The 11,327-nt window shown below is 41.4% G+C and overlaps 2 protein-coding genes across 2 annotated transcripts in view; both read right to left on the reverse strand.

Annotated features, from left to right (window-relative positions):
* ror2 (receptor tyrosine kinase-like orphan receptor 2) overlaps positions 1 to 6,541 on the reverse strand; it is a 59,473-nt gene extending 52,932 nt beyond the window's left edge. Inside the window, exon 1 of the mRNA XM_019894642.1 lies at positions 6,119 to 6,541. Coding sequence (XP_019750201.1) covers positions 6,119 to 6,182 — 64 coding nt within the window. The 5' untranslated portion in view covers positions 6,183 to 6,541. The remainder of the gene's footprint in view (positions 1 to 6,118) is intronic.
* Positions 6,542 to 7,765: 1,224 nt separating this feature from the next.
* LOC109530109 (serine palmitoyltransferase 1-like) overlaps positions 7,766 to 11,327 on the reverse strand; it is a 7,094-nt gene continuing 3,532 nt past the window's right edge. Inside the window, exons 4-10 of the mRNA XM_019893684.1 lie at positions 11,194 to 11,301; positions 10,907 to 11,002; positions 10,536 to 10,632; positions 9,682 to 9,736; positions 9,004 to 9,121; positions 8,562 to 8,635; positions 7,766 to 8,409 (exon numbers count right to left, since the gene is read on the reverse strand). Of these exons, the coding sequence (XP_019749243.1) occupies positions 8,316 to 8,409; positions 8,562 to 8,635; positions 9,004 to 9,121; positions 9,682 to 9,736; positions 10,536 to 10,632; positions 10,907 to 11,002; positions 11,194 to 11,301 (642 nt within the window). The 3' untranslated portion in view covers positions 7,766 to 8,315. The remainder of the gene's footprint in view (positions 8,410 to 8,561; positions 8,636 to 9,003; positions 9,122 to 9,681; positions 9,737 to 10,535; positions 10,633 to 10,906; positions 11,003 to 11,193; positions 11,302 to 11,327) is intronic.

Here is an 11,327-nt window from a genome sequence, read left to right on the forward strand (position 1 = left end):
ATCAGAAAGAAGGAACACGAGAAACTCGAGAAATACCCAGGGCTCAGAGAGGAGCTGGAGAGAGCCTGGAAGGTAAAGGTGACAGTCGTGCCTGTGGTGGTCGGAGCACTTGGGGCAGTGACCCCCCAAACTAGATGAGTGGTTGCAACAGATCCCGGGAACAACATCGGACATCTCAGTCCAGAAATGTGCAGTGCTGGGAACAGCAAGGATACTGCGCAGAACCCTCAAGCTTCCTGGCCTCTGGTAGAGGACCCGAGCTGAATGAGGGATGGACACCACCCGAGGGGTGAGACGAGGATTTTTTTTTTTTTTTTTTTATATACAGTATATGTTGGTGGAACATAATGCATGCAAACTGCCATGATGCTGTCTTGTTTGTTTTGTTTTTTCCAGTCCCCAGCTGGAGAGTAGGCGTTCACTCACGAGTCGTACCCGTACCGAATCTGGCCTTGTTACTTCTCTCCTTTAAAAGCCATGCCATGCCAACAACTGGCTGTCGGATTATTAAACCTTGCTCATAATGCCGTCCCCAAGTGCTTCAATTATCTGGACCTTCTTGGTATTCTAAAGCCTTTGCCTTGTAATTCATAGTATTTTTGTTCTGTAAGTATTCTTGTTGTGTATTCTCGGTTTATGTTCTTTGTGTATTGGATTCTCTTTTGAGTTGACAAGCAATTTAAGCTTTTCTTGCTCCTTCCCTTTGCAAGCGCTTTTGGTTTGTTCGAGCCTTTTCACGGTTCTTTGTTACCATCGTCCTTCATTTTACTTTTTCGGTCTTGCGTTTTTATAAATAAATATATTTTTGTTCAAAGCCTCCTATCTCTGTCGATGCTGGTGGAATCCTTCCTGACACAACCAATGTTTTTTTTTTTTTTTTTTGGTAAATCAATCAGACCCTTCTTTTTTGAGGTACAGTACAGACAATTTATAGTCTTCAATTAACCAACCAGTATTTTTTTTCTGTGTATAAAGCTGTTTGTTTTTTTTTTTTTTTTTGTTATTTCATAGAAAGTATCTTAATTTAAATACCAAGTAGGCAAACAAATTTAATGTGAATAAGAGTTGTTTCAAAGTTCTGCCTTTGTAAAGATAATGATGTTATGGTCTATCCACAGTATGCATGAACCCAGTCCTGAGTTTAGTACTTCATTTGATTTCAAGATAGACAAAGACTGTCACTACAATGGAAGAACTTTAAAAGTATGAAGCCAAATTGATTTTTCCCCAGATATCCTCAAAACCATGCAGGAGAATCCAGATATCCAGGCTCTTAATTTATTCTTGATTACATTTCGTATTTTTTGAGTCATGTGTAGACAGGTGTTTTCTTGACAACCTTGTTCAAAATTTCAGGAATTAGTCCCCTTTGGGGACAGGAAGGTTTCTACAAGGTTGGCTGTATACAAACCTCTCCAAAAGTAACCATGAGGCAAATGCATTTACCTTTGCTGGAGACTGAAGACATTGAGTTGAACATGATCTTTTATTCCCAGATTCAGTATTTACATCTGTATCTGATAGACAACTTAGCACCTATTGTTTGGACCTGCCCACTTTTCATGCCAGCAAAGCATTCTAACATGCGACTGACTGGCTGGTATGTTTGCCAGATGTCCAACAACATCTATTTGAATAGGGCCAAATGTCGACACTCGTTACTCAATGCTACGTTTTAAGGTTGTGTACCCGATTCTGATGTAAGTAATTAAAAAAGTGACATGTTGATCCCTTGTCTCATATTCATCTTTCGATGTCAAACCTAATTTTTAGTCTCCAAAAATTAATTGGCCTCACTTCCACAATACTTTTAGATGTAATGTGCGGTTCAAAAACTCCACAGGCATTTGGTGTTGCTGTGTTCTGCAAGTTTTCATTGGTGTGCAACATTCTTCAAGCATTAATTTTTAGAGTGTAACATTTTTTTTGAGTGCATTCAGCAAAAAGGTGAGTGGTCTTTTCATATGTACTCAAGCAGCAGTTTTGTGCTCCTTTCAAACCCTTGCCGAAAACTATTAGCCCTCCCAGTCTTGAGGACACATTTAATATCAGAGACGTGCTATCTAGTTTTAGCAAGTAGCGTCCAAGTGTTTATAGACATGATGATTATTAAAACAGAGGCCACCCTCCTTGAAAGAATGCATGTTGCGTCACCCTGTTTTACAAGAGACAGACATTTAAACAAGTTGACTGTGACGTGTTTTTTTTTTTTTAACCCAACAGAATTCCTCAATGGCCAACATATTACATATTTTCCTTTTGTTAAATTAGCAATGATATCCAGCTTTTTCTTTATGTATAAACTGTTACTACTATGCCTGGGGGTTGGTTGAAAGTATTCCCCGAAGTCTTTGGTTCCATATGATTACAGGGACAACAGTAGTGCTCTCCTTGTACGCCCCCCACAGTAAAGGAAGAGAATCCGGTCTCATTTCAACCACCACCAGCAGCTCGACTAAGAAACCCAAATGGGTGAGTCATACTGTAGTGACTGCTTATTAATTACCTTCTACTTTTTTTTTTCTACAGCTGATGGTTTGACTTTTAACTCGTTCCATCTGCTCGAATTTCACTTTATGAACTTAACATTCGAATCTTTCTCACAGATTTACGTGACGATTTGGGGGACAACAAATTGTAAATATACGTACTTAAAATGTAGATTTCAGAATGTGAAACATTTCAGCGAATTTCAGAGCCTCAATTTAGCCGGAGAGGTTAATTCTGTCAACATCAGGATGAGTCTGCGCGTGGTTTGCTTTTTGCTTCGTGTTAGGAGATGAGCAAGTGAAAAATACAACCGCAAATTACATTGAAATGAGCAACAGCGATGATGCAATGTTAAAACAGACGCCATGTGGATTACTGAACATTGTGAAATAGGGAAGAATGTTGGATCTGGAGATGACAACTAACTTTATGGCTAATAGTGCAAACCTTACAAGCCATCAAATGCAAGCGCTAAACACAAGCACTTCATGACTACATTTTTCAGACTATAAATCACCTTTTTTTCATCTTTGGTCCTGCGACTTCTATTCGGGTATGATTTGCATGGGCGGAATCCTCGTACCCCCAGAGACACCCAAAACAGCATGTTTGTTCAACAATTGACATTGCATCGTCAAAGAGGGCAAGCCATTTTCAACACTTGAGATTCGTCAATAATTTGTTTAAAAATAAACGCTTCCAAATGCGAGCTGACCAACACAGTAGAGTTGTGGGGGAAAAAATACTTTTACCAAACTGGGAAATAAGACATTTCAGCTTGACGCCATCCCATTTTACAATTGGAGCTTTGATTGGCACCCAAAATCCATCTTCTCGAATCGTGTTGACTTACTGCCACCTTCTTTCTACCAGCACACCAGCACCAAAAGTATTTGCGAACTGCCAGACTTTAGAAGAAGAAATGGAGGAAGAACAAGAGGTATCCTCCTTGACAACATGCTGAAGAAAGTGGTAGGAATGCAACAAAGGTATATGCCAACTGCCAAAAGAAAGTCAAAGAAGAAATAGAAGATGAAGAAGTAGTCGTTTTGGTAATTAATGTGTGATGTAAGTTAGTCGCCGCCGCTAGCATGCGGCCATGACATGGAAGTACAATTTACATCAGCAAAAGGCACAATAACCAACCAGGATTCTACCTTAGCCCATAATGTGACACAGGATCCTAGTGAAGGTAAATCATTTTAAACTAAAAAGAAGAATGCCAAAAACCAGATGGTCCACTGTTCGATTCCCTCTTTGTCTGATGTTGTATACTTGGGCAAAACACTTGACCCACCTTTCCTCCAGTTTCACTTACACTGGTGTACGGCTGGTTGTGAGTATTTGATGGTGGTCGGAAGGGCCATAGGTGCGCGCTGGCAGCCACCCTTCCGTCAGCCTGCCGCAAGGCAGCTATGGCTGCAGTGTGAATGTGTGAGTGACTGAGTGAATAATATATCCACTGTGCAATGTCTTTGAGTGGCTCGAAAAGTGCAATATAAATCTGAGGGACTATTGTTCGTATTAAAATGCTTCCGTAGTTACAAGCGGAAGTTTCGATTGCAACCGGAACTCCTTGCAAAATTGACTCTGATGCTCTAATAGCACTCCACCAAGAATACTTGTGTTCGGAGAGCCAGAGCGCACTTCCCTCTCACTGATGTCCAAATGCAGGCTATGTTATAAACCAAGCAGCAGCTTGTGCTATAACTGTTTCCATCTGTAGTGCCTGACGCACCGGGCACTTCTTTTTTGGAGAACTCTCCATAACCGAATTGCACATTTGAACAACACGTTTCTGAACAGATGGAGTGAGGCAGTGAAGCAGTATTTCTGTACAGACCCATGATAAGGGAACTGGGATTTTGTAGGTGAGTCTGACTTCTGCTGTTCTTTGTCTTGGTTTTGTAAAATTAATTTCCATGTGAAGATTTGATCTATTTAGGTAAAATATACATCACATTGGCCTTTAAAGGGGAAGTCAAGCACAAAATTTTCTTTTCAAAAATATGTTCTCTGCTCCTCCATTAGTCTACATGTGGCATTCTGATAAATATTGCAATTGTGGAATATAAGTTAAGCAGAAAAATCCACCTGTTTTTAGTCATCTGAGGGTGCGGCCATTTTGCCACTTTCTGTGAACTGAAAATGACATCACAGTTGCTCAGGGCTCAGGTAATGACCAATCACGGCTCATCTGTTTTCTGAAGCTGTGCTATGATTGGTTGTTACCTGAGCCCTAAGCAACTGTGATCTCATTATCAGTCGACAGCAAGTGGCAAAATGGCCGCCCCCTGAGATGGACAAAATCGGGTGCATTTCACAACTTAACTCATCATGTTCCACAAACACAATATCAACCAGAATGCTGTGTTAAGGCTTGTTGGGCTGAATAGAACTTATTGTTAACACATTTTTGGGGTTGACTTGCACATTAACGGACCTCCCCCTGATAGTTTTTTAAATCAAGGTTGCACTGAATAGCATTCAACTTTTTGTCACCATTTCAGTTGTCATGATTTTTTGTATGCACTTGTGCTTTCTGGCATTAGTCGGTCCACTGCTTTATAGGTATTGAGCACCGTCATTCCAGAGGACCTAGCTAATGGTCTGCCTGCTAGCCCACGAGCCCACTAGCTCACCGCCCTGTTAGCCCGCTAGTTAGCTTTATCATGTGGGCTCACACACACAACACAATACCGTGTGAGCCAGCGACTAAATGGACAACACTGATAAGTGGGCTAGCAAGTGGGCCGGCGAGAGATTTTGCTAGCCCACGAGTGGTAGGCTCTATTAATGAATTCCAAATTCAAACAAATCAGAGGTCAACCAGTATCAGAGAATATAATGTTTTCCACTATAATTTGAAATAAAGCCAGTTGACTGCTGTGGTACTATAATGGTGTGATTTGGATGTTCCAGAAAAAGCGATGAGTGTGTGGTCGACTGTGTGAACACCAAGTCAACCCTAAGTGGTCTTGATCTTCTAACCTTGTACATCATAACACACCACCTTGTAGTAAGTAAACCTCAGCTCATTGAGGTACTGTATACACTACAGTAATTGAAAAAACGTCTACTTGCACAACTAAAAGGGGGTAAAGGGGGAGGGGTGCTATTGGTTTAGACCTCCAAGCCCTGCTCCCATGCTCCTTTCACTTCATACCAAATGGGGAGTCCTCAAAGCCTGAGCTGAAAACAGGAAATCACTGCAGGACCCCCCACCCCACCCCCAGAGGATAAATTAATTAACATGGGAGGACAAAGAGTAGAAATCACCTGGAGCTATGTGTGAAATTAACATGACAACTACACAGTCGCCCTTTCAGGCCAACACAAGCACCTCCGGAAAAAGAGCTAGAAACACATGTCAACAATAAGCGTTTACTTGTTAAAGAAACCCTGTGGGGACCAAACCCCACCCGGATTTGTATTTAAAACTTCACGTCACGTCCCGAGAAACATATGGAACTGTTCTTAATCTTTACCAAGTAAACAGGAGTAAGATTTTCGAAACTTTTGGCGAATCATTGTCTTGACCATCTCGCAGGAGCAACTTAATATTCTTCTGTTACTCGACGCAGAGGGCATCAGTTTTCCTTCAAATTAAATGTGAACGTGGGCTTACCGTAGCATCTCAGGTTTGAACCCCAGAAAAGCACCCAGAGCAAATTCCTCATGAAGTTCGCCATAGCGCCAGAAGTTCCTCGGGAAAATATATTTGAAAATAATTATAACCGAGTGGAGAATCATCCAGTTTTAGAAACCTTGTGTTCCTCTTCTACGATCCTCGCTTTTGCCGTTCCGATTCAGCGACTGGGCCGGGACAAGACGCACAATCTCCGCATATGAAGGTGGTGGTGAGGCATGGAGCTCCAGAGGAGATGCGGGTCCTTACGGGTGAACACAGCCGCGTTACGGGCTGCGGGGCTATCCCACGGCTGCTCGAGTGGGCTCCACGCGCTGAAAGTCTGCAACAGAGATGCGTGCGTTCTTGAACGCGACGTGTGTGCGCTTGTGTGCGTGCGCGGGTGCGGGTACGGGGGGTGGTCGGTCAGTGAATGTTGCAGCTTATTCACAGCAGGAGGGCTGCAACAGAAACGGAGTTGCATAAAGCAAACTAATGTCTGTTTAAATGTGTTAAAAGGGCCGCGCAAAGTTGTAGTCAGTGCCAATGAAACATTTTAAAACACCAGCGGGCAACTGACTTCAAAATTACAAGCGGTCACGCCGAAAATAAAAATTTCACAACGCGATTGAGGTCGTTATCTTTAGACTCCTACAAGAATGAAAAAGTATTTTTTGAGAAAACGGCGTAATATTGATTTAGTGCTTGGTTATGTAGCGCATAATTCATCCACGCATCTCAAGCTGTTTTTAAAGATGACCAACTTCTGCCAATGGGTTTAATGTCTGTCGACGTTCTTTTTCACAAATCTCAGTTTAAATAAACTGCTGCCATCTTCTGGGTAAAAATGCGATGACAACTGTACAAATAGTGGTAAATGCAATACAACAATTCTACAAGATATCCTACCTTTATTGAACTTGAAGATTCAGTCTACCTTGGAACACAAATGTTATTGTAAACCTCCTACTTTTCTTCTTTAAACCTTCAATTTTTCCAAATAAATACAATAGAGAATATTTCCAGTCAATAGTCTTCCTGAATCAGTCCGATTACAAATGAATGTTTTGTGTCTTTTGAATGAGAGACTGATTTGTATAGTCGCTGCCAGAACTGGCACAGGGAGCGAGAGCTGGAGGAGCTTTTTTTTTGTCTACTCTGATGCAATCTTGATCAAAACCTTTCTGGCAAACAGGCAGTTGTCGATCGCCTCCTGTTGTAGTACAGTAATTTTACCAATAGATGGTGGATTTTCACTGTGCTATTTTCTGTTTGCTCTTGACTCGTACTTCCTGTGTCTATTTCAAGAGGAAATAGGAAAATTAACAAATGTCAACAATGAAACATTGGACATTGCATCCAAAAAGGAAAACAAAATAAGAAGCACACTAGAGAACTAAAAAGGGAACAAAGTTTATGTAATCGTTGTTTTGTACTTGTCACATAAAAAAATGAGGGCTCTGCTCCTAAGTGTGTGTGGATTTAACACAAGGACTAAGGATAATTTCGGACTCTACCTAAATATGTGGTGTAATACAGTTAAAACTCAACGAAAAAAAACCCTATAAATGCAAATGTACATTTTGTTTGACAAATTGAAAAATTTGTCAATCAACAGAGAACAGCTCAAGAAAGAAACATTTCACATTTCTGGCAGAAATAAAGCCTTTATTTTATATATTAATGTTTCGTTTTTCGATAATTGGCTTAGTAGAAAAACTTTGTTGAATATACAATAACTAAAAAGTAAGATGAAAGAAACGAAAGACAAAAACATGGTCAGGTGCTCAAGATGCCAAGCCGGTGAATGTTATGTGCTGAATGAACATGAACAAATGTCAGTGAGTCAATTCCAGATGTTGGAGCATTTTAATCTGCAACAAAATATGTACAAACTGCTGTCAACTTCTTCAAAGAGTAACATTGGCATTGCAGCTTCACGAGCGTTTTTCCTTTATTGGCCTCAGCTCTCAGTTGACATTCATGGAAAGGATATGCAAAACTCTGAGAGGGGAGGAGAAAAATTAAAAAGATATAGGATATGCAAATCTCTATCATGAGGCTCTTGATCCAAACAATTTAAGTGTGCACACAATGTGCGTGAGTTACTCCATGTCATCCACACTATTCAGTCCAAAGAATGGATAATAAGAGGTCCAGTGACATCGGTAGGTTTAAAAAACAAAACAAAACACATTCATTTCAGTAATGTTAAAGCGGCTTCCTGGATACACGACTTGGCCTTCAATATGTCCTCCTCCGTCTGTTCGATGGTCACCACCACTCTGATGCTGAGGACACGAGGAATAACAGATATTTGTTGTTTAACCCTTTCGTGCACCCTGTAACCTGATAAGCGGTCCATTGTAGTTACCGCTGTCCCTGAAAGAGTTAAACTCTGCCACCCCATCGACTGCAATTGTGGTATCAAGAGTGATCTTACCTGGGCGGAGGGGGATATCGCTCCTCTTTTTCGAGGTATCGGGCGAGGGTCAGTGCCACTTGCCTCTCCATACACTAACAACAAAAATATGGGAATTAGGATGAGTTACAGAAAACAAATGTCTGTCTCGACTTGCACAACTTGAAGACCAACATTTTCGGTCCGACTAAAATATTTGGGACAAATATGACTCAAATTAAATGGAACTGGACATGGAATTGTCATGATTATCAACAGGGTATGGCGCAAAAACCACACTAGCCTCCCCAGCATCGAGGATGAACTCAGTGACATCGTCTTGACCTTACAACTGGCTTTACGCACGCTTTACTTAAAAAGAAAGAGGTCTAGGGTAGAAGGGATGAAAAGAGGAAATGGTCTTTCAGTATCATCGAGGAGAGGCGTTATGATACATTTCGTGAGAAAACAAAAAGGAACTCACATAATCTACAATTGAGCGCAGCATCTGCATGTCAGACTCTCGAGAGCCCGAACTTTTCTCCAGCTGCAGGTGAAGAGCGGGGGCAAACTGCATTCCGACCAACTTCAACCCTGGAATTCTGCAATACAATAGACAAATACTAGATTGTGTCAGAGACATTTTGATTTTATTTCCCGCTGTTCTTTCTGTTTGCATCCACGGCCGATAAATTCAAGGTCCAGAGGCCTTATTTGGGTGGGCGGTAAAGAAAAAAATTATGGTGTCACAGGAACATCAAGTTGCTTGGAGCGAGATGGTTTTGTCGACGTTGCCTTTAGAATGCGTATGTATAATTTTCTTTCTAACCTGCTAAAACAACTGTCTTCTTTGCTTCGTCTGGTCCATGTTTAGCGTGTTCACATAGGATTTCACCAAACAGCACTGTGACTCCTTGTCAACCATTAAATAGGTTGACTGAGTGCTTATAAGTTGGAGAAAATCAGGACTCAAAGGTTGTGAGTGAATTCGGGGAAAATTGAATCGGTAGGCAGAAAACATATAGTCAGTGTAAGCAATTTGGGAAAAACGTCCATCAGGCAGACTTCTACTGTTCCAGTGTCGTTTCATAGAAGAGAGTGGACTGAATCGGTGTAATGAATTGAAATTGAAGAAAAGATATAATAATGGTAGAATACGTACCCTTGTAATTCTTTGTAAACATATGTGCATTTCTTCCTCAGAACGGTGAATATGTCTGCAAATCAGAGCACAACCGCTCAGTCTTTTTAAAATTGTCACATTTTCGATGTATCAAGATGACCTAATGGGACTTGCAAAAACTCTCTAAAGGTATTGTAACAGTGAACCGGTATCGCGGTACCTTGACTTGAAAGCCAACGTTTCACTTAATGAGCTTGCTTCTGGTACGCTGCCGAAATGCGGACATCCCATGAACGTAAACATTTTTAAAGACAACATCATTTGTGTTTTTCACAGGACAGCGACGATATGTTAATTTATTAGCTGCAGTGTGCTAGCAAGAGGTGTTGACCAGCTTTTTAGGCATTGGAATGATCGACGTTTATCGCCAGACACACGACGAGAACACAGCTGGGGGCCTTTGGGCAGCGTGACTCTTCCAACCGCATCCCTTCCAACATTTTCTTTACTTCCTTCCATCCTTTCCTTACGTTTTGATTACTGTATTTCCCTTTGATTGAAAATGACATCCAAAAGTTGCGCACAGTGGCATTTTGACTACTTTTTACGACGGGAGCAGCAGTTTATTTTGCCATGCTGGGCAGAGAACAGCAATATGGGCTGACACCATTCAAGGTCACTACCCAGAATGCATTGTAACAATGGTGGCGTACATGCAAATAAACTCATCTACTACTGCTGCAGCGCATGCCTGATTTGCATACACTACTTAAATGTTCCTCTGCTGCAGTGTGGATCCAAAATAACAATGGGCCAGAGGAACTTTTTTTGCCTCAAGAACTAATGTAATTTTGGCACAAGAGTGCCTGATGTGAACAGAAAGAAAAGTGTACCTGGATTCTCTTGCATGATGCTGAGGGCCTCTATGGCAGCAGCAGCTAGCATGGGAGGCAGGGACGCAGAGAAACAGTAGCCTTGGCCTGACAGGCGCTACAAAATAACGAGACACGCATTCTTATTACTGAATCACATCATGTCACTGGAGACCATGAATAACTACAATGCGTCGTAGAGAAGGGATGCACCCCATACTTTCCATGGAAATTATAGACGTTTCATTTCGAGAGCTAAAATTTCACTCTTAAATCCAGTGCCAGGAGTTAAACAAAACATTTCAATTATTTATTCAATGGGCATCAGTGGGCGGAGTGGGGGAAGGGGGCGGTAACACATTTCACAGAAATACCCATTTGAAGGCATTTACCTGGTGGTCTATAACAAAAGAGCGTCCACAGCAAAAGCCTCCAATGGAGGCCACAGAATTCTCCATGTTAGCACTGATCAAGTCAATGTCTTCTATCTGCACAAACATGAGAAACAAGTATGTTGTCAGTCCCCACAGGAAAAATCAAACACGGCCTAAAAGAAAATGGGAGCGTTTCAGAGTACAGTTCTGAACTGCAGTCCAATACTAGAACAGAGTCCTTCCTCAGACCTGTGACAAACCGTCTGAACATTAGTTGCATGAAACTTCAAATTGAAAGTACCTACTTTGACTCCAAAGTGCTCAGTGACCCCTCGGCCATGCTCTCCCAACACACCGAAAGACATGCTCTCCTCCAGGAAAATCCTCACCTTATACTTGTATTTTAGTTTCACCTGAATGACAATATTGTAAAAAAAAT

This window comes from Hippocampus comes, unplaced genomic scaffold, assembly GCF_001891065.2.
Source record: "Hippocampus comes isolate QL1 unplaced genomic scaffold, H_comes_QL1_v1.1 scaffold123, whole genome shotgun sequence".
NCBI lineage: Eukaryota > Metazoa > Chordata > Actinopteri > Syngnathiformes > Syngnathidae > Hippocampus > Hippocampus comes.